Genomic DNA, 22,165 nt, shown 5'->3' with positions numbered 1-22,165 from the left:
CCCTACTCGTGGGTTTAACGTCCGGTAACCACTTTCCATAGGTAAGTACGACAGCACCTCGCAAACAGCTGACCATCATTTGCGAGATGCTCGTTCCCAAACGCTGGGTCGTAACAGTCTACCCTTTGTCAGAGTCTTCTCTGTTGAGTACGGCGTCGTACACAGCGGTAAGAGGGAGGTGGGCTACAGAATGGAGTGGTGCGGCAGCTGTCGACATAGGGAAGGTGAACAGGAGCAGAAATGATTAGTGAACAACTTCAACCCAACAAAGAGAAGATTTACTTAACTTACGTTTCTCCAAGCGTAAAAAGACTCAGTACAAAGAATGCAGCAAGAAACAGAATCTAGCTATCACAATGTCAACTAGGAAGAAGCTCGCTGTACTGAAGCACGATCGATAGTGTCAGTGCCGCGACTGGGCAACGTCTGCGTAGCATCCTGTGGCGATGTGGTTCCGAGCGCAAATGGGCCGAGCAGCTGCCGCCGGCGGTCCTAAATTGCGGCGGCACAGAGTGCACTTCAAGCACAGAATTTGGAGGTGTGGCTCAGCAGACGCGCACCACTGGGCCCGCAAAATCCTGCGCGACCGCTGTTGGCTTTTGACGGAAATTTTCCATTCTGTTACCAACCTTGATGCGCTTTGGGGTGGTATTGACACGTGATACCACATTTTATGTCAGTGAATTCCCCCATCTGCGACCATATTTCCTCTAGAATTATTCCTCGTTCGTCTCTTCTATGCTTGCATACATTCCTTTCCATGTCACTCCTTTCACAGCGCCTTCAGATGGTATTCAGTCTCACAGTGGACAGTCGTCATAATGTTATGCCTTACCGTATACTTTTTGAGTAGGAAACGTAAAAGTAAGTGGTAAATTGTGAGATACTTTAAATGTGCTGCTAAAAACGTTTATTTAATAATCTTATTTTATAGATCACTGTTGATGCCTAATACGAAAAGGGGAAACATTTTGGTTAAAAACAAAATAAACGTTCAGTTGCAAAAGTGAATAACTTTGATTTTATCTACGTGATAAACATAATTTTCTGAAAAAGTTTGAGGTTAAAATATTTGTGTGTGTGTACGCTGTTATTGCTATTGTCAGCAGCAGAAGAGCAGCTTCATTAGTGGTAACGTTGACGGAACTGGGAGAAATAGCACTATCAGGAGGACATGTGGTTATAAAATACGAGGGGCGTTCAATAAGTGATGGAACACATTTTTTTCTCGACCAGTTCCGGTTAAAAAATGCGGAATTTGTTGTGAGACATCGTGGAATTTTCCAGCTTCAGCCTGTACAGTTTCACGAAGTTCCGATAGGTGGCTGCGCTATACGTAGCCGTCAAAATGGCGTCTGTAACGGACATGCGTTCCAAGCAGAGCACTGTCATTGAATTTCTTTTGGCAGAAAACCAGAGCGCCGCAGATCTTCATAGGCGCTTTCAGAATGTCTGCGGAGACCTGGCAGCGAACAAAAGCACGATGGCTCGTTGGCCGAGGCGCCTGTCATCATCGCAACAACATCCCGCAAACCTGTCCGATCTCCCGCTCGCCGGCCGGCCGCACGCAGCTGTGACTACTGCAATGTTGGAACGTGCAGACACTCTCATTCGAGGTGATCGACGGATCACAAACACCTCGCTTCGCTTGATAGTGCTGACACGCTCGTCCACCAGTTTCGGTACTCAAAGGTGTTTGCCCACTGGATTCCTCGCCGCCTAACAGAAGACCATAAAGAGTAACGAAGGGTCATCTGTGCGGAATTGCTTGCGCGTTATGAGACTGATCGTGACACTTTTTTGTCCAACATCGTCACATGCGATGAAACCTGGGTTCCTCACTTCGAACCGAGAACTGAAACGGCAATCCATGTAGTGGTGCCACACCATCTCTCGTCCAAAGAAAAAGTTCAAAGCAGCATCCTCAGCGGTAAAATCATTTCGACCGTCTTCTGGGACTGTGAAGGGGTTATTCTGTTTGTGTACTCTCTCATGGTGCAACGAGCAACTCAGAAGTGTATTATGCTATCACAAGGAAATTGAAGAAACTGCTTCAGCATGTTCGTCGCCAGAAAGATGCAAATGAACTTCCCCTTCTCCATGACAGTGCAAGGCCTCACACAAGTCTCCGTACTCAAGAGGAGCTTCCAAAACTTCCTCATCCAGCCTACAGCCGGATCTCACACATTAGGACTTCCATCTGTCTGGCCTAAGGAAGGATGCACTGCACGGGAAGCAGCAGGTGGATGATGGGGAGGTTATCGATGCGGCCTCCGACGTCGAACAGTAGAATGGTACCATGCGGGCATACAGGCCCTCCCAGTAAGGTGGCATAAGGCTGTCGCGTTGAACGGAGATTATGTTTAAAAATAGGATTTTGTAGCCAAAAGAGTTGGGAATCATATGGTATATCGGAATCCTGAATAAAACCAACCTGCTTTCAGAAAAAAAACCAGTTGCATTACTTATTGAGCGCCCCTCGTACATGCATATCACAAGAAGTGAGATCAACATCCTTTAGAGACTCTCGTCGATTTCAATTTTGAATACATACATAGTTTTGAATACTTTGCCCCCCCCCCAATCAACGACAAATAATTTATCCAGTGAACAATCGTGTAGAATATGTAGGAAGTGAATCCTGCGAAAAGTCTGTGGGACCATTGAGTGAGGAAACTAGAATTCTTTAATTCTGCACACGAGTGTATTTCTTCTTACTCATATATACACTGATGAGCCAAAATATTATGACCACCTGCTCAATAGCTTGTTTGTCCGTCTTTGGAACGAAATAAATCACTGATTCTACATGTCAGGGATAGACAGATGGCTTTTAGGTTTGTGGAGGTATGTGGCATAAGATGTCTACGCACAGGTCATGTGATTAGCGTAAATAACGGGCTGCTGAATTGCGTACGCGGTGATGCCTCCCCCTAGCGATCCAGATGGGTTGCATATGATTTACATCAGGGGAATTTGGTCGCCGAAACAACAACGTGAATTCACTATAATGCTCCTCAACCACTGTAGCACGGTTCTGGCTACGAGACACAGACAGTTATGAAAGATGACGTTGCCGTTGGGGAGGCATCAAGCATGAAGGGATGCAGGTGGTTCGCAGCTGTCACTGTGTCTTCGATTACTACCACAGGTCCCATGCAAGCAGGAGAGTGTCTCCCATAGCATAATACTGTTTCCACCAGCCTGGGTCCTTGGCGCGCTGCACTTTCGAACCGTCTTTCACCTCGCTGACTACGTTTGCGGATACGACCAGCGACCTAGTGTAGCAAAAATATGATTCGCCCCAAGAGCCCATACGTTCCATTGATCGACGGTCGAATCACTATGGTCCCGTGACCTCTGAAATCGTAATTGACGATGTCGTTGGCGCAACATGTGCATACGTAGGGGTAGTCTGCTGCAGAGCTCCATGTTCAACAATGTACGGTGTGCTCCGAAACACTTATGCGAGCACCGAAACGCTTATGCGTGCACCAACATTGTGCTCTTTGGGCAGAGATGCTACAGATCACCCTCTATCCTACTTTACAAAGGAGACAAGGCTCCGAACCCCATGTGCTGTGAAGAGTCGTCAACCTCCAACTATTTAGCGCGCCTAGTGGCAGTTTCACTGTCCTCCTACCTCTTTCCGTAGATGCTAACGACAGTAGCACGTGAACATTCGACTAGCTTCGCCCTTTTCGAGAGACTCATTCACAAGCCCTGCGTAATAATAATCTGCCCATTGGTGTATCTTGAAGTTTTCCCGGCGTATTGATTGGTCCATCATATTTCGGGCTTGCAGCCGGATCACGTTGACATCTTGGCACGATATTTCGGCTAACAAACATGCAGCTATCTTCAGGTGAGTACGAGACTGAAGACTACTGGTGCGCGTCGTTCTATATATACCGAAAATTGGCGCAGCGGCGCCTGCGCAGTGGAGAAGGCTAATACCGCGCCCCCTATCTAATTTGACGCGCTCTGCTCCTACACCTAAGACTCCACCTTTCGCGGATTTCGTAAGTGCTATTGAAGAAGCTGTTAGACCCCTTCCCAGCGACGCAGCTGAAGAAATCAGGCGTGAAACATGCCGTGCACTTCAAAGCGACTCCTCTGAAGAACATTTCTTCTAGCGAAAGGGCTGCACTTCGCAAACTACGTGAAGATCCCCACACTGTGGTTCTCCGAGCGGACAAGGGCAATGCGACGGTACTTTTGCCACGAAACATCTACAACGAGAAGATTTATAGCCTCCTTGGTGAATCCACATATCGGAAGATCGACAAGGATCCGACGAGCAGAGTAGAAAGAAAAAAGAGTTTTGTTACTCAAAAATGGTTCAAATGGTTCTGAGCACTATGGGACTCAACTGCTGAGGTCATTAGTCCCCTAGAACTTAGAACTAGTTAAACCTAACTAACCTAATGACATCACAAACAGCCATGCCCGAGGCAGGATTCGAACCTGCGACCGTAGCGGTCTTGCGATTCCAGGCTGCAGCGCCTTTAACCGCACGGCCACTTCGGCCGGCTTTTGTTACTCTTCTACGCTTCCTCCTGAAGTCATTAAAAGACTGAAACCGCATAGCTCTGTTCCACCGAGGCTTTATGGTCTTCCGAAAATTCATAAAGAGGGACTACCATTACGCCCTATTGTCAGTAATATCGGTGCGCCAACCTATGACTTAGCACAACATCTGTCTTCGTTACTGAGACCTTATGTGGGCAAGTGTCCATATCACATTCGTAATTCCGCCGATTTTATTAGTAGACTGAAGTCGCCCCAACTCCACAATTCTGACTTATTAGTGAGTTTTGATGTCGTCTCTTTATTTACTAAGGTTCCACTGATGGATTCACTGGTACTCATTAGCAGAAGGTTCAAAGCCGACATAACAGCATTATTTCATCATTGCCTATCCTCAACTTATTTCTTATTCAATAATGAATATTTTGAAGAAGTTGACGGTGTTGCCATGGGCAGTCCTTTGTCCCCTCTGGTAGCAAACCTTTTTATCGAGGACTTTGAGGAGAAGGCACTCGAGTCGGCTGAATTTAAACCGAAAGTCTTCTGGCGTTACGTGGATGACACATTTGTAGTTTGGCCCCATGGAGAAGAAAAACTGGCAGGATTCTTAAAACATCTGAATTCCATTCACAAGAATATTCAGTTTACCATGGAGGTCGAAAAAGATAGATGTCTGCCGTTTCTGGATGTCCTTGTCAATCGTAGAATCGATGGATCTTTGGGGCACTCCGTCTACCGGAAGCCCACACACGCAGATCTGTATTTGCAGGCGACAAGCTGCCACCACCCTGCACAAACCATGGGTTTGCTGCGTACTCTGGTGCACCGGGCACATGTGGTATCTGATGAGGACAGCCTTCCTAAAGAATTAGAACATTTGCAATCGGTCTTCAGGGAGAATGGATATTCTACACGCCAAATCCGCACGGCTGTAACAAAGAAGAAATGTAAAGAGAAACAAGAAGAAGAAGACAAAGAGGTGGTCAGGTCCAGGGCGTTCCTTCCGTATGTGGGTAACTTCTCCTCTAAAATAGGAAGGATTTTAAAGAAGCATTGTGTTAAAGTGATCTTCCGACCACCTACGAAAATATCGGCTTTGCTTGGCTCTGTGAAGGACGATCTGGGTCTGAGGAAGGCGGGTATTTATAAGATCCCTTGTCAATGTGGCAAATCCTACATTGGCCAAACTACTCGCACAGTACCGGAAAAATGCGTGGAGCATGAGCGCCACACACGTCTACTACAGCCCAACAAATCAGCCATAGCAGAACACTGTATTTCGACGGGACACTCCATGGATTATTGTGGAACAAAAATTTTAGCGACAACTAGATCTTTTTGGGAATCCATTATCAAGGAGTCCGTGGACATACGATTGGCAGAAGATCTTATTAATCGAGACGTCGGCTTTCAGATGGATAAAGCATGGGATCCTGTAATTTCTTTAATCGCTTCACAGAGACATTGGTCTGCATCTAGTGCGACGGCTGACGAAAATTGATTTTATACTTTCGACTACCGCGCCTCAGCTGCGCGAAGACGCTTTACGACAGATAGCGCAAATGTAGGTACACCACCACGCATGCGCGGCCCGCTTCTGCTGCAGAGCGCGCCAAATTAGATAGGGGTCGCGGTATTAGCCTTCTCCACTGCGCAGGCGCCGCCGCGCCAATTTTCGGTATATATAGAACGACGCGCACCAGTAATCTTCAGTCTCGTACTCACCTGAAGATGGCTGCATGTTTGTTAGCCGAAATATCGTGCCAAGATGTCAACGTGATCCGGCTGCAAGCCCGAAATATGATGGACCAATCTGCCCATTGTCAAAGTCGCTTATCTCACTTGATTTCCCCATTCGCAGCCCATGAACCATGGACCTTGTCGTTGGTGGGGAGGCTTGCGTGCCTCAGCGATACAGATAGCCGTACCGTAGGTGCAACCACAACGGAGGGGTATCTGTTGAGAGGCTCTTGGTTCCTGAAGAGGGCAGCAACCTTTTCAGTAGTTGCAGGGGCAACAGTCTGGATGATTGACTGATCTGGCCTTATAACACTAAACAGAACGGCCTTGCTGTGCTGGTACTGCGAACGGGTGAAAGCAAGGGGAAACTACAGCCGTAATTTTTCCCGAGGGCATGCAGCTTTACTGTATGGTTAAATGATGATGGCGTCCTCTTGGGTAAAATATTCCGGAAGTAAAATAGTCGGAAGTAAAATAGTCTCCCATTCGGATCTCCGGGCGAGGACTACTCAGGAGGACGTTGTTCTCAGGAGAAAGAAAACTGGCATTCTATGGCATTCTACCGATCGGAGCGTGGAATGTCAGATCCCTTAATCGGGCAAGTAGGCTAGAAAATTTAAAAAGGGAAATGAATAAGTTAAAGTTAGATATAGTGGGAATTAGTGAAGTTCGGTGGCATGAGGAACAAGACTTCTGGTCAGGTGAATACAAGGTTATAAATACAAAATCAAATAGGGGTAATGCAGGAGTAGGTTTAATAATGAATAGGAAAATAGGAATTCGGGTAAGCTACTACAAGCAGCATAGTGAACGCATTATTATGGCCAAGATAGATACGAAGCCCACGCCTACCATAGTAGTAAAAGTTTATTTGCCAACTATCTCCGCAGATAACGAAAAGATAGATGAAGTGTATGATGAGATAAAAGGAATTATTCAGATAGTGAAGGGAGATGAAAATTTAATACTCATGGGTGACTCGATAGTAGGAAAAGGAAGAGAAGGAAACGTAGTAGGTGAATATGGATTGGGAGTAAGGAATGAAAGAGGAAGCCGCCTGGTAGAATTTTGCACAGAGCATAACTTAATCGTAGCTAACTCTTGGTTCAAGAATCATAAAAGAAGGTTGTATACATGGAAGAAGCCTGGAGATACTTTAAGGTCTCAGATAGATTATATAATGCTAAGACAGAGATTGAAGAACCAGGTTTTAAATAGTAAAACATTTAAGGGGCAGACCACAATCTATTCGTTATGAGCTGTAGGTTAAAACTGAAGAAACTGCAAAAAGGTGTGAATTTAAGGAGATGGGACCTGGATAAACTGAAAGAACCAGAGGTTGTAGAGAGCTTCAGGGAGAGCATTAGGGAACGATTGACAAGAATGAGGGAAAGAAATGCAGTAGAGGAACAATGGATAGCTTTGAGAGATGAAATAGTGAAGGTAGCGGAGGATCAAGTAGGTAAAAAGACGAGAGCTAATAGAAATCCTTGGGTAATAGAAGAGATACTGAATTTAACTGATGAAAGGAGAAAATATAAAAATGCAGTAAATGAAGCAGGCAAAAAGGAATACAAACGTCTCAAAAATGAGATTGACAGGAAGTGCAAAATGGCTAAGCAGGGAAGGCTAGAGGACAAATGTAAGGATTTAGAGGCTTATCTCACTAGGGGTCAGATAGATACTGCCTACAGGATAATTAAAGAGACCTTTGGAGAAAAGAGAACCACTTGTATGAATATCAAGAGCTCAGATGGAAACCCAGTTCTAAGCAAAGAAGGCAAAGCAGAAAGGTGGAAGGAGTATATAGAGGGTCTATACAAGGGCGATGTACTTGAGGACAATATTATGGAAATGGAAGAGGTAGATGAAGATGAAATGGGAGATACGATACTGCGTGAAGAGTTTGACAGAGCACTGAAAGACCTGAGTCGAAACAAGGCCCCAGGAGTAGACAACATTCCATTAGAACTACTGACGGAATTGGGAGAGCCAGTCCTGACAAAACTCTACCATCTGGTGAGCAAGATGCACGAGACAGGCGAAATACCCTCAGATTTCAAGAAGAATATAATAATACCAATCCCAAAGAAAGCAGGTGTTGACAGATGTGAAAAATACCGAACTATCAGTTTAATAAGTCACAGCTGCAAAATACTAACACGAATTCTTTACAGATGAATGGAAAAACTGGTAGAAGCTGACCTTGCGGAAGATCAGTTTGGATTCCATAGAAATATTGGAACACGTGGGGCAATACTGACCTTACGACTTATCTTAAAAGAAAGATTAAGGAAAGGCACACCTACGTTTCTAGCATTTGTAGTTATGAGAAAGCTTTTGACAATGTTGACTGGCATACTCTCTTTCAAATTCTAAAGGTGGCAGGGGTAAAATACAGGGAGTGAAAGGCTATTTACAAAATGGTTCAAATGGCTCTGAGCACTATGGGACTTAACATCTATGGTCATCAGTCCCCTAGAACTTAGAACTACTTAAACCTAACTAACCTAAGGACATCACACAACACCCAGTCATCACGAGGCAGAGAAAAAGGCTATTTACAATTTGTACAGAAACCAGATGGCAGTTATAAGAGTCGAGGGGCATAGAAGGGAAGCAGTGGTTGGGAAGGGAGTGAGACAGGATTGTAGCCTCTCACCGATGTTATTCAATCTGTATATTGAGCCAGCAGTAAAGGAAACAAAAGAAAAATTCGGAGTAGGTACTAAAATCCATGGAGAAGAAATAAAAACTTTGAGGTTCGCCGATGACATTGTAATTCTGTCAGAGACAGCAAAGGACTTGGAAGAGCAGTTGAACGGAATGGATGGTGACTTGAAGGGAGGATATAAGATGAACATCAACAAAAGCAAAACGAGGATAATGGAGTGTAGTCGAATTAAGTCGGGTGATGTTGAGGGTATTAGATTAGGAAATGAGACACTTAAAGTAGAAAGGAGTTTTGCTATTTGGGGAGCAAAATAATTGATGATGGTCGAAGTAGAGAGGATATAAAATGTAGACTGGCAATGGCAAGGAAAGCGTTTCTGAAGAAGAGAAATTTGTTAACATCGAGTATAAATTTAAGTGTCAGCAAGTCGTTTCTGAAAGTATTTGTATGGAGTGTAGCCACGTATGGAAGTGAAACATGGACGATAAATAGTTTGGACAAGAAGAGAATAGAAGCTTTCGAAATGTGGTGCTACAGAAGAATGCTTAAGATTACATGGGTAGATCACATAACTAATGAGGAGATATTGAACAGAATTGGCGAGAAGAGAAATTTGTGGCACAACTTGACCAGAAGAAGGGATCAGTTGGTACCGCATATTCTGAGGCATCAAGGGATCACCAATTTAGCATTGGAGGGCAGCGTGGAGGGTAAAAATCGTAGAGGGAGACCAAGAGATGAATACACTAAGCAGATTCAGAAGGATGTAGGTTGCAGTAGGTACTGGGAGATGAAGAAGCTTGCACTGGATAGAGTAGCATGGAGAGCTGCATCAAATCAGTCTCTGGACTGAAGACCACAACAACAACAACAACAACAACAACATCATCATCATCATCTTTGCTAGAGTGACCCCGTCTGTCTCTCCTCCGCTAACATACTTTAGTCACCGCGACATACGCCCACAAAGCCAGCGTGCGGCATCCAACGTCGTAGCTGCCAGTGGGCATAATGTTTTGGTTTATCAGTGTCTGTAAGAACAAGCTGATAGAGTGACGCATCAACGCCCAGTCTAAACCATAACTCCTAGAGCCATGAAATATGAGGAAACATGTCGTATGAAACATGGGCACCCAATGAAATGTCTAAAATTCAACCACTGAGGGAATGAAGGGCGTCTTCACAATTTATTCGGAGGATTGAAGTGGAACATCACTTGCCCATTTATGGTTGCTGCGCAACGGATTCGCTGTGCGGGTTGCGTTATGGCCCCTGTACGAAGTTCCGATGTCTGCAGCAGGGATCGAACTTATATCGCAGGACTTTCGAAGCAACAAGTAATTACAAACTAATAACTATTTTGAAAATACAGTTTGCGAATAACACAACTACCTCTCGCTACCTTTGTAACGAATAAGAAAATACTATTTGCAAAAAACACAATCTCTCTTCCCAGTTGTCAGTTTTCAGAACATTGTTGCTGCGAGAGAGAGAGAGAGAGAGAGAGAGAGAGAGAGAGAGAGAGCAACCTGGCTGATATTTTGTCTGGGTACAGGGTGATTTCTAAAGAGGCTCTTATCCAAAAAAAACCTCTCGCTGTATTCTTCCTTTATTTATATGTGCTTGTACCTTTTTTGCACGCAAGCCGAGTGAAATATCTGAATGTTGTGAACTACGAAGAATGAGGACAGTTATTACAGGCAGAGAAAAAAATTAAAAGTAACACTATAATCCGTAAGACAGAATACATTAGAGTACTTACTGGAGACTCATTTAAAATAAAATAAAATCATTTCCCATGAAGAAATGATTGTATGCTCTAAAAGAATTCTAAGCACCCGCTAATCTCAGTTACTTAATTATTATGAAAAAATTTGGTCTACACAAGAGTAACTGTAAATAAGTATAAAAACAATTACCATCTTACGTTGTACGTAACGTGCCAAAACAGCTATATTGACAAAAGTGGTGTTATGTATAAACCTTTGTACAAGAAGATAACGCTTGCAAATGTCATCGTAGCCGGCCGCGGTGGTCTAGCGGTTCTAGGCGCTCAGTCCGGAACCGCGCGGCTGCTACGGTCGCAGGTTCGAATCCTGCCTCGGGCATGTATGTGTGTGCTGTCCTTAGGTTAGTTAGGTTTAAGTAGTTCTAAGTTCTAGGGGACTAATGACCACAGATGTTAAGTCCCATAGTGCTCAGAGCCATTTGAACCATTTTTGAAATGTCATCGTATGGTGGCTGAAAGGAGAAAAAACTTAAGTGAATATAGGTTTTTCTAATATGCCTTAAACTGAATAAATTAAAGAAACAATATTAAGCAGAATATCTAAAAGTGCTCAATAAATGGGGATGCATTAGGAAGTTGATTTTGGAGTTGTTAATGAAGAACAATAACGAATTTAAAAGTAAGACTTTTTTTTTTTTTTTTACTGCTACGGCATGTTCGTGGTCGATTTATGCTGTTTCAAATACTAGAGGGATGACAAAATGCAGTCAGAGTATTAATTATTGCTTGCAGCTAGCCTAAGAAAATGTTTGGAATATCTTTATCTTACACATTCTCAAATAACAATCTTTGCAACTTTCGTTTTTAAAGAAGTTAATATTACTTATTGTAGAAACTTCTAGAAGCAATGGTGGAAAGTGTGACTGAAATAAGGCTTATAGCCCGAAGTAAAATATATATTGGTATGTATTGTTTTATAGTTGGAAGACTCATACAGGGAAGTTATTTTTCTCAAATCACTGTAAGAAATTGCCGTAATAATATCCTAGAAATGAATGAATTAAATAACCAGTAAGTGCTCATTTGGGGGGTCTGATATTTATTCCGGTTTTTCCTCTTGTTAATCAACACCTTTCAGTTCAAATCAAGCTATTTCAAACAAAGTAAAGGAAAAATGTTACGTTTTGAAAATTGTTTTCTTTTATGACGCTCGCCTATTGTTGTGCGGAGTTTTCAGTTGCAAGTAATACGCGCAGATTTGTTTCCCTTCTGTAAATATATGTAAAGAAGAGAGGATTTCGATCTTGAAAAGCCTTCAGCAAAACAGACAGAGTCTGAAGGAAGTTCTGTTGTCAAACATCAGTACCAATATAAAGTGTACATAAGCTTAGTTGGACAAGAGCAGGGAAAATCAACAGAGGTGGTGTTCAATGAACCATCCTAATATAATTCCAAAGGTAGGCATTGTAGTGAAACCACAAAGAACCTTAAACCGGTTATGCCCACAAGTTGATTCTGAGTGCACTCCCCTTGAATATGAGTCCAGTGTCTTAACCACTGCTCCACCTCTCTAAAGGGTATTTGTGCAATGTGGCGTGATCTGTGGTGATTATGGTTAATTACTCTGTAATTTAAGTAATTCTTTAGCTTGCCAGTAATCTGATTGGACTCCCCCCCCCCCCCCACACACACACACACCTTTTCTCTCAGGAAGTAGTTTGATAGTCATGTAGCTTGAATCTAGAATGTGCACCATTGAAGTAACCCAGAAGTTGGTTAGCTAATAATTTTATAGGTCAGTACATCTCTTACATATCCTCCCCGTACATCATTAATACTGGTCATCATATTATTGTAAATACACAAAGTAACAGCAGCATCTGTGGGATATCACACTGAGCTGTAATAAGGAGGGATTTACTAAAAAGTGCCCTCAGTGTTTTAGGTCATAAAGTGCTTGGAATGAAAGAGATGACAGTGGAGAGAGGGGGCTTGGTCATGGCAGGAGTCTGTCTACTAAAATTTCATAAAAGCTATGTTTTAAAATTTTGAAGTCACTACACTTGAGTTCACAGATGGAAATACACAATGATGCTTTATGCAGAGCATAGATGTGCCAGTTGTCAATCTGACAGGAGCTCCTCATGGAATGCCATGTTTTTTGCCATTGCAACAATCACTTGCCTTTCTGCCCATGACTGTTGATCTTAAAAATGTTCATACAGGAATTCCCCACAAACAGTGAATCTTTATAATATACAAGCTTTTGTTAAGTCCATATGTGAGAGATGTAAACATTGAAAAAAACAGAAAATCCTGTTTATTCACAAGACATTGGTTGCAATTTACTACAGTTATCAATCATCAGTCAAGGCAATCTAAGGTCTGTGGTTGTTTCCTAGTTGTGCTCCAGATTCCTGAATTAATTCACAGTATTTGGGGCAGAGCTTCTTACGGCTTTGAAAGCACTGCAACAAGTGAGGTATATAGATGTGTTCTAGTTAACCACCTGGACATGTTCTTGTTGGACTGTGTTGGTGTTTCAGGACTTATTCAAAAAATCTAGTTTGCCCTCCTCCTAATTCAAAGCTAAATGAAATATATGATATTCTACTGAATACTGTTGCAAATACTCCAGTTGATTTGTAGAGGATGTCACCTGCCAGTATCCAACTGTGTTGTATTATTATGTTACCTGCATTTTGTTACCACACTATCATGACAGGAAAATCGTGCATCTGCCAGAGGATAAGTGCCTTGAAATAGAACTAGCTTCTATCAGTAAAATTAACCAACAGGCTGTACATGAATTATTCTTTCTAGCCACTGAGACAAAGCCATTCTAACTTATATGAGGGCGACCCAGAAAGTAATGCACCTCATTTTGTTTTTCTTTAACAATTGAACATAATGAGAATTACACACACGAAATAGTGGTGTTTTATCTACGCACCCTATTCTCTCATGTAATCTCCATCCCATTCTACGGCATCCTCCAATGCAAAACAAGATGTGTATGCCCTGTCGGTACCAATCCTTTTCCTGGTGGCGGAGCCAATGCTTCCCTGTGTGAATCACCTTCTCGTCATCTTCAAAATGTCTTCCACAAATGGCAGCCTTTAATGGCCCAACCAGGTGGAAGTCCAAGGGGGCTAGGTCCGGGCTGTAGGGTGGATAGGATAACACTGTCCAACCCTGTTTTGCGATGTGTTCAGCAATCCTCAGACTTGTGTGGGGCCAAGTGTTATCATGTTGCAGCAAAACATCTCCTAGGTTGCTGTGGCACTGAATTCGCCGGAAGAGTGTCTTGAGTTTTGTTAATGTGTTGACATATGTTTCTGCATTAATGGTTCCACCTCTTGGCATCACCTCAATGAGAATCACACATTCACAGCCCGAGAACACAGTGATCATGACCTTACTGGCGGAAGCAGTTGCTTTGAATTTTTTGTTCTGTGGGAGTGAGAATGGTGCCATTCCATCGAGTGTCGTTTTGTTTCGGGCTCAAAATGATGAACCCAGGTTTCATCACCTGTCACAGTCCAGAACAAGAAGGCCTCACCCTCAGCCTCAGAACCTTGCAACAAATCAAGAAAAATGTTTTTTCTGTGCAGTTTGTGATCCACCGTTCGACACCGCAGGTCCCACCTTGCAAGCACTTTTGAATATCCAGGAGTGCAGATAATTGCATCCACACTTCCCTTGCAGATTGACAGATGCAGCACCAACCGCTGAGTCGTAATGCATCTGTCCTCGCGAATGACAGTATCAGCTCGCTGCAACATGTCGGGTGTGACAGCCATGCATGGTATCCCCGATTGCTGCAAATCATGGAGCTCCACGAAACCACCTTCTGATGACCTCACCCTGCATGCCCAGTGACTAACTGTACTTCTGTCAACAGCAGATGCTCTATAGACTTTGCACAAGGTGTTTGTGAATATTCCCCATGGTTTACTTCTCTGCAGTGAGACATTAATTGATGGCACATTGCTTGTAATGTACATGACCTACAGACGCCATTTTGAAGCTGTCCTGCAGCTACGCTATCTGCCAGAAGGGACAGAAACTGTGCGCGCTCCTCAAGAGACTTCAAATAATAAATACGTAATGTTTCGCATTTGTAGCATTGTTGTCGGCTGAGGAAAAAAATGCAATGCATTACTTTCTGGGCAACCCTTGTATATGCATTGAGTATTGTCCTATTGGTCTTCACCATGACAGTAACAACCAGTATATGTTGCTCACTATTGGACTTGCTGGCAACTTAACACATGTGTACTGAGCAAGGTGGCACTATTGTTAAGGCTGCGGACTTGTACTCACAAGAAGTTGAATTCAGTGTCCAAGCTGATCATTATGATTAGTGTTTCATATGGTTTTGCTAATTTACTGTTTCTCAGATGAGACTACAATGACTTGTGTTGCCAGTTCTTATCCAGGCTAGTTAGTGCCCCATCTAAATTGACCTGAATATTGAAGATTTTAAATATGTAACCATCCTTCTTTTACATACACATGGAATTAAAATCAGTTCATTGAACTGTCATTTGAGAGTGGTTTTCAAAGTCCCACCAGGTTATCTCTGGTTTCCCAAAGTTACTTAAAGTGAAATCCATGATGGTACCATGGGAAAGGACATATCATACATTCTGGACCAGTCTTGGCTTGTGCTCAGTTTGTGATGATGTTAAACCTTAATCTTTCTTCCCTGTTTCATTATGATAAAGCCAAAGAACAAGACCGAAGAACTGTGGAACAAGTGAAAGCATCTAAACAATTCGTTTCATCATGGTTCATCCAACAATCTTAACTGGAGACACATGCAATAATAAAATTCCGCAGCAAACACTGCCTGTACACAGTTAACAGTAGTGTGCAAAGAAGTTACACTTGTTGGCAAACATGTTACAATATGTAACAGAGCCTATTGGCAGTAAAACATCTACCCGAACTATGGTGTTTGCAGGAGGGTCCATATACAAAAAGTTTAAAATTGATGACAATATTGATTTAAGTGTTAGTGGTTTCATGAATGACTAAGACACTGGATTCATATAAAGCCAATATGGGGTTCAGATATCTGACTCACAATGCAGATTTCAGTTGTGCACAGGTTTCCCATATCACTGCAGAACTAATATATATTTGACATTCCCATTAAGATAAAATCGTTAGAAGTTTTACTGTCATGCAGTATTGCTATCAAAATGGAATATTTCAAGTGAACATTATGTAGTAGATGCTCATTCTTAGTGCAGTAATGGATCAACATTTCTTTAAAAAAATCTTTAATATAATGAGCTGCTTCTTGAAACTGAAAATTCATTAATTTGAAAATTCATTAATTGTACTTCAAGAATGTCAGTGTATATTATGACTTTTTAAAAAAAATTCTTTGATGTTTAATTAATGGAAGCAGAGTGTTAAAACAAAATGTAAACATCCCATGTGAAGAAGATAATTGAATGTGGTACTTTCCCACATTAGAATTTGAAGTTTAACTACCAACAGTTTCTGAAAACTTTATTGGTACCACTGTTCTTATAAAAGAGTAATTATTTTCTGCATTAATTAAAACAGTAAAGTATATAACTGAGGCGTAGTAACATTAATAAATGAAGCTGACATTCCATACTGTCTTCTGCAAATGAGAAGAGGCTACCACATACACAGCTGTCCTCTACCACTTTTAAGATACGTAATTAGTTATAACAGTGTGTTTTTCCCCCAAAATTCGTAAATGTTTTGTTTTTGTTTTTAGTGTATGAAAGTGACAGTGAGAGTGATATCTCCAGTATAATTGATGTTGGTTCACCAGAAATTAAGCGAGAGATTTTATCAGATGATGATGGTGGTGGTGATGTTGATGATGAGGAGGAGGAGGATGAGGATGAGGAAAAATACACAGGTCAGTGATGAAATCATAAATCGAATCTTAATCATATCCTATATTAAATCCAAAATACTAATGTCATACTTACACAAACAGTTTTGTTATGCACATGTTTATGAAGAATAATGTGTCTTCTACACTGCAGTCAATTTATGACTCAGTTCCAAATTTACCTGCCTATGTATGTTGGTCTTCTGTGTTCTGTGACTCACTCACATGTAGGTAGCTTAGCTATGAAATTTTGATTTAGGACCAGGAGAGTGCATTTTTGAGACTGTAGAAGTCTGCAAATTTTCAACAGTATTAGCTATTGCAGAGACTCATACTAAAACATAACAGACTGAGCTTAAATAATATTGTTAAACTTTTTCATTTGTCAGAAACACACCTCAAAGTCATCATTTCATCTTAATAGAATTATGTTGCCTTTGAACCTTTCCTATTAAACTTGTGTCTATAAGTTAGGGAATCTTAGACGTCAGTGAAACAACATGAGATAAGGCGCTGACATATTCTCTAAAGGGTGGCATATCAGTATTGTCATGTGTGAAAAGGATAAAAGGTATAACAGTAATCTGGCTGTGAACTATGGGTGGCACTTGATGTATGTGTTGTCCTTTCACTGGCAGCGTACAGATTGTCAATGTCGGGTGTATAGGATGCGCAGCAGTTCACTATACTTTATCATACTGTTTGATTTGTGGTAACGCCTTCCATTGCAGAACAAGTGTATTCTGGAAGTCCTTAAGGGACCGTGAGAGTGGTGTTTGGGCCACAATCCTTCAGTGTAAAGTGCCCCACCCATTCTTAATCAGATTGAAGCCTGGGCATTGTGCTGGCTACTCTAGATATATGTGATGATCTCATGTTGCAGATAATCATCAATTAAATGAGGCCTATGTGTTTCGGAATTATCATCCTTCAGGGAAATGCATATGTATCATTGCAGGATATCATCTCTGTAGACCACAGCAGTCATAGTTCCCCTAGGAAACACATCTAATTCCACAAATGTGTGTCAGATGAACAGATGGTGAGAATTACACGTTGGGATAAAATGAAATACGTCTACAAACATAAAACTACCCAATTGTCCCTGGGTCCGCACACAGTAGCAAGGTAAAATATTTTCGCAGCCAAGTAGTAGTTTTTTGTGAGGTGACTGCTTCTGGAGTATCACTTAGAATACAAAACAACCCCTCGAAGCCAAAGTTACACTGGAAATCCGTGACCCAGAGGCTGCCATGAGGTCTATACCAAGTAGAAGGACTGTGAAATTTGAAAATATTTGAACAGATAAGGTAATATTATAATCCTAGCACTGTGTTGTAGCCCATGGTTGACACTGCACCTACTGCTGCTAAATGTTTCTTCTTTCCAGTACTCTTTGACAGTCAACTCTGAGCCCAGCAGAAGGTAACTCTGGTCAGCCTGTAACCTGCCAGTGATCCACCTACATGCAATGTTGTCAAAATGTGTTCATTGGATCATCTTGCTTTCCTAAGACTTGAGTACTGCGTGACAAGTGCACAGTCAGAACAATTATACCTAAGACTTCTACCCAAATGGACTGTCTGATGCACACTGTGTGTATCTGTGTTGTCTTGTCACTGTTTAATCCAATTATGGTGATAACAGAATGTTCTTCCGTGGTTCTTGAAGATTTTTCATTTGGTGTGTTCCCTGTACTTGACCAGTTTATCACTGACCATGGTCTGTGTCTCTTCAGTGATGGTACTCTTACCCACTTTGGTACCTTATATGGCGCCTTTTAAGCTATTGTTCAAACAATCCTTTCTCCCAGTCTCTTGGCTTTACAGCACTGGTTGTTACATGACAATCTTTGTGACAGTGACCACTTTCCATTGGTTCTATTATTTCCTTGTCAATACCAGATGGTCTGACAATCACATTGTGTGCTTCGCAGAGTCAGTTGTCAGTTGTGTATGCCTCTGTGTTACACCTCCCTCTTCCCCACCCCCCCCTCCCCCCTTCCCCCGTCAGACTGTGTTGACGAGGTTGTGTAAAACATCTAAGATGTTATCATCCATGCCTCTGGAACTTCTCCCTTTTATACAGGTCCCCTCCACTGCTGGCCAGTGCCAAGGTGGACCAAAGCCATCACAATAGCTATTCAGGATTGCTGAAGAGCCCTGCATTGTTTCAAGCTGCATCCTTCACAGACCAGCCTTATCACTTTTAAGCAACTTCATGCTAAGGCTTGCTACTTGATTAAACACAGTAGAAGGAATACCAGGAGCATTATGCCTCAAATTTGGGAACATATGCTTCTTCATCCCAGTTTTGGGCCAAGCTCAGTCTTCCAGGACTTGTCCATCCAGGTGGTGGTCCTTCTATCAATGATTCAGTTGTTGCTGAACACCTTGTGACTCACTGTGCGACAGCATCGGTATCCTCTTTTGATCAGCCTACCTTTCGACTGCAGAAATAACAAATTGAAGATGCCCCCATATGTTTACCACTCTTCCCTGCCAAGCCAAACTGGAATGTGTAATGAACCTTTCACTGACTGGTAGCTGCTTTAGACTCTTGCCTCGTTTCATGATATGGCCCTAGGCTATGATTCAGTTCATGATCAGATGATCCAATATCTGAATATTACTGAAGGGCTACATATATTGAGTGTCTTCATCTGTGTTTCACTCGAAGGTGTCTTCCCATTGCAGTTGTGAGATAGTGTTGTCATCCCAATCAGTAAGCTAGGCAAAAACCCAACGTCTTTCGACAGTTTGCAGGATGGACGAGCCACAACCAACCATCTGGTCTGGCTGGAAATAGCAGCATGACAGACTTTTTCTAAATGCCAACACCTCATTTCAGTCTCTTTTAACATACATAAGGCATACAATATTGCTTGATGCAGTCGCATTTTACTTACCTTCTGTGACTGGGGCTTTTGAGGCTTCGTATCAATTTTTGTTTGACAGTTTTCATCCCACTGATTATTTTGCATTCGAGTTTGTACTTCTCTGAGTTCTCCACAGACCCAAGAGAATGGTGTCCCATAGTTCTCAGTCCTAAGTGTCACACTCTTCCTCGTTGTCATCAATGAGCTAGTCACCTGTGTTGGGCTGTTGGGCACCCCTGCGCTGTATACCAAGGACTTTTGTATTTGGTAGATCTCCCACTCAGTAATCTTGACTGAACATAAACTCAAAGGCACCACCTGACGGGCTTCTTTGTGGACCCTTTTCTATGATTTCCAATTATCTCCTGCAAAAACATGAGTCCTGCATTTTTTTCATCATACCATGGCCCATTGTGATGCAGAACTCTGTTTGGGGACCCAGTGCTTGGAAGTTGTTGCACAGTCCTCTTTCTTGGGCATCCTTTTTGATAAAAAGCTCACATGGCTGCTCCATATTTGTCAATTAAAGTATAGTTGCATGTGGAAGCTTAATACTCTCTGCTTCCTTGCTCACACCTCTTGGTCTTGGGGTGTGGATCGTGCTGCTCTTCTTCATATTTACTGGGCCCTGGTTCCATCCTCACTGGACTATGGTTGACAGGATTATGGCTCTCTGTGGCGCATTCAGCTTTGAAATTGTAAGACCCAATCTGTCATCGTGTAGTTCATCTGGCTGCTGGCCTGTGTGGACTAATCCCATAGACCACCTTCTTGTTGAAGGGGTCGAAGGGGTATCTTACCTTTTCAGTCTCGTATGGATTTGCCATTCAGCAATTCCCTAGCCATCCAATGTATCTCATCCTTTTTGCATATGTGGGGCATTGATCTGCTACTACCTGCCCTCAGGTGGGATTATCAGTTCGAATGCACCTCACAGCCCTCTGCCAGACTCTCCCCCTCTTCTCCCTGGAATGTACTCCCCACATTTTCTTGTGCACTCCTCCTTCCCTCCTCTCTTCACCCCCCCCCCCCCCTTTTTTCCCACGACCCTTGGTTGGTGTCCAAGCCACGAATTAGAACTGATCTATTTCAAGGTCCTAAAACCTCAGTTGCACCTGTGACCTTTCAGTGTCTTTTACACTCAGTTCTTCAGGAGCTTCATGGTGCTACCAGATTTTACACTGACAGCTCTAAGATCATCTTTAAGATGGGATACACTTTCACATTCCCTGGTGGTCAGGAACATGTCGTGTTTTTACAGTGGAGCTTATACTCATTAACAGAGCCCTCCACTTCATTAAACTGACCTCTCCTGACCACATATGGGTATGCGGTGACTCAAAGAGCAGTCTTCAGGCCATTCACCGATGTTAGTTTTGTCACCTTGTGGTCTCTGCTATTCATGACCTTCTCTCTCAACTTAGTCATGCTGACTGCATGTTCGTCCTGCTATGGGTCTCAAGTCACGTGGGTATCTCAGGAAATAAACTGGCTGACTGTTTGTTTAGAGGAGTGATTTCTGCCCCCCCCCCCCCCCCCCCCCCCAATTCTCTTTGCTGATCCAAGGTGAAGATTTGTGGGTGCAAATAACACCGTGTTTCACTTACAGATGGAATGTCATCCGGTTGGGTACTGCCCTCTATAATAAACTCTGCACCATTGTGGAGACTGCTGCTGCATGGCACTCTTCATTCCATTACTCCCAAAAGGAATCCATCATCTCCTCCATGTTGGTCATATCAGGCTAACACAAAGTTTTATTTTATATAACAAGCACTCCCCCCCCCCCTCCCTCCCAATTGTAGTTTTGGAGCCTTACAGACAGTAGCTCAAATCCTGTTGGAATGGCCCCTTCCTTCTGGCCCTCCGTGCTAAGCATGGCGTTCCGAAATCTTTGCCTCAAATGTTGGCGGATTGTTCACAGGCTGTTGAACTGGTTGTGCATTTTCTCTATGAAAGTGGTTTTTGTTTTTAGATATAAGGATTTAAGCTACCTTAGGGCAGGGGCAAGCCATCTACTGCTGCCTGTTGGGTCTGAGGGACCCTTGCCCCTATGCCTTTGACCAACTCACTCGTTCATCCCACTCTTATTCTGTTTTAATTGCTTGTAGATGTTGTTTGTTTCCTTTTCTGCCACTCCCTATTTCCTGTTTTAGAGGTAGCACTCTGTTGAATAGTGGGTGCTCTTTAATGCCTTAACTACTCTGGAGCAGAGCCCTGGGGTTCCCTCCTGCTGCCTTACCAATTTCTCCCCTGCTGTTTTCATTACTGATGGTCCATCTGATGTCTGTTACATTTGTAGCCTTCTGTCTTGTATGGTTTTGAATATGCTGACTTAAGGACTTTCTTTGCTTTGCAGTTGTCTTCGCCCTCCATTGGGCTGACGTGGGTTGGATGTGTTGTGGGGCTTCTCTCACCATTGGATGATCCCAGGGAGAATCCTCATCTGCTCTGACCAACGTACTTGTCCAATCTTTATGCTCCTCCATAAATTCTCTCTCAACTGTAGCATAAGCATTGCTTTCCACAGCTCGGTCTTTCTGCTCCTACATACCTTCATCATCAGAACATGTACTTCGCAGACATCCAGATTAACCACCTTTGGATTGAGGGACTGATGACCTTGCTGTTTAGTCCCTTAGCCCCTAATCAACCAAACAAATACAACACAACATTTTTCTGGGTTACATTGAGAACAGACAGAAGAGGAATTACTTGAAATATTAC

At 42.8% G+C, this 22,165-nt stretch overlaps 1 protein-coding gene across 5 annotated transcripts in view; it reads left to right on the top strand.

Moving 5' to 3' along the window:
• Nucleotides 1-22,165, top strand: part of LOC126183767 (serine-rich adhesin for platelets) — a 367,472-nt gene that overhangs the window by 126,671 nt on the left and 218,636 nt on the right. For 4 of the 5 annotated variants that reach the window (XR_007536807.1, XR_007536808.1, XM_049925999.1 and 1 more), the window contains exon 3: nt 16,438-16,584. The exons of the other annotated variant lie outside the window; for it this stretch is intronic. Coding sequence is in view for 2 of the 4 variants with exons in the window: in XM_049925999.1 (XP_049781956.1) it covers nt 16,438-16,584 (147 nt within the window). In the remaining 2 variants the exon portion in view is untranslated. The remainder of the gene's footprint in view (nt 1-16,437; nt 16,585-22,165) is intronic. 5 annotated transcript variants of the gene reach the window in all.

This window comes from Schistocerca cancellata, chromosome 4 (assembly GCF_023864275.1).
Source record: "Schistocerca cancellata isolate TAMUIC-IGC-003103 chromosome 4, iqSchCanc2.1, whole genome shotgun sequence".
Classification (NCBI taxonomy): Eukaryota; Metazoa; Arthropoda; class Insecta; order Orthoptera; family Acrididae; genus Schistocerca; species Schistocerca cancellata.
Note: the sequence above shows the minus strand (reverse complement) of the source record. Positions and strands in the feature narration are given on the sequence as shown.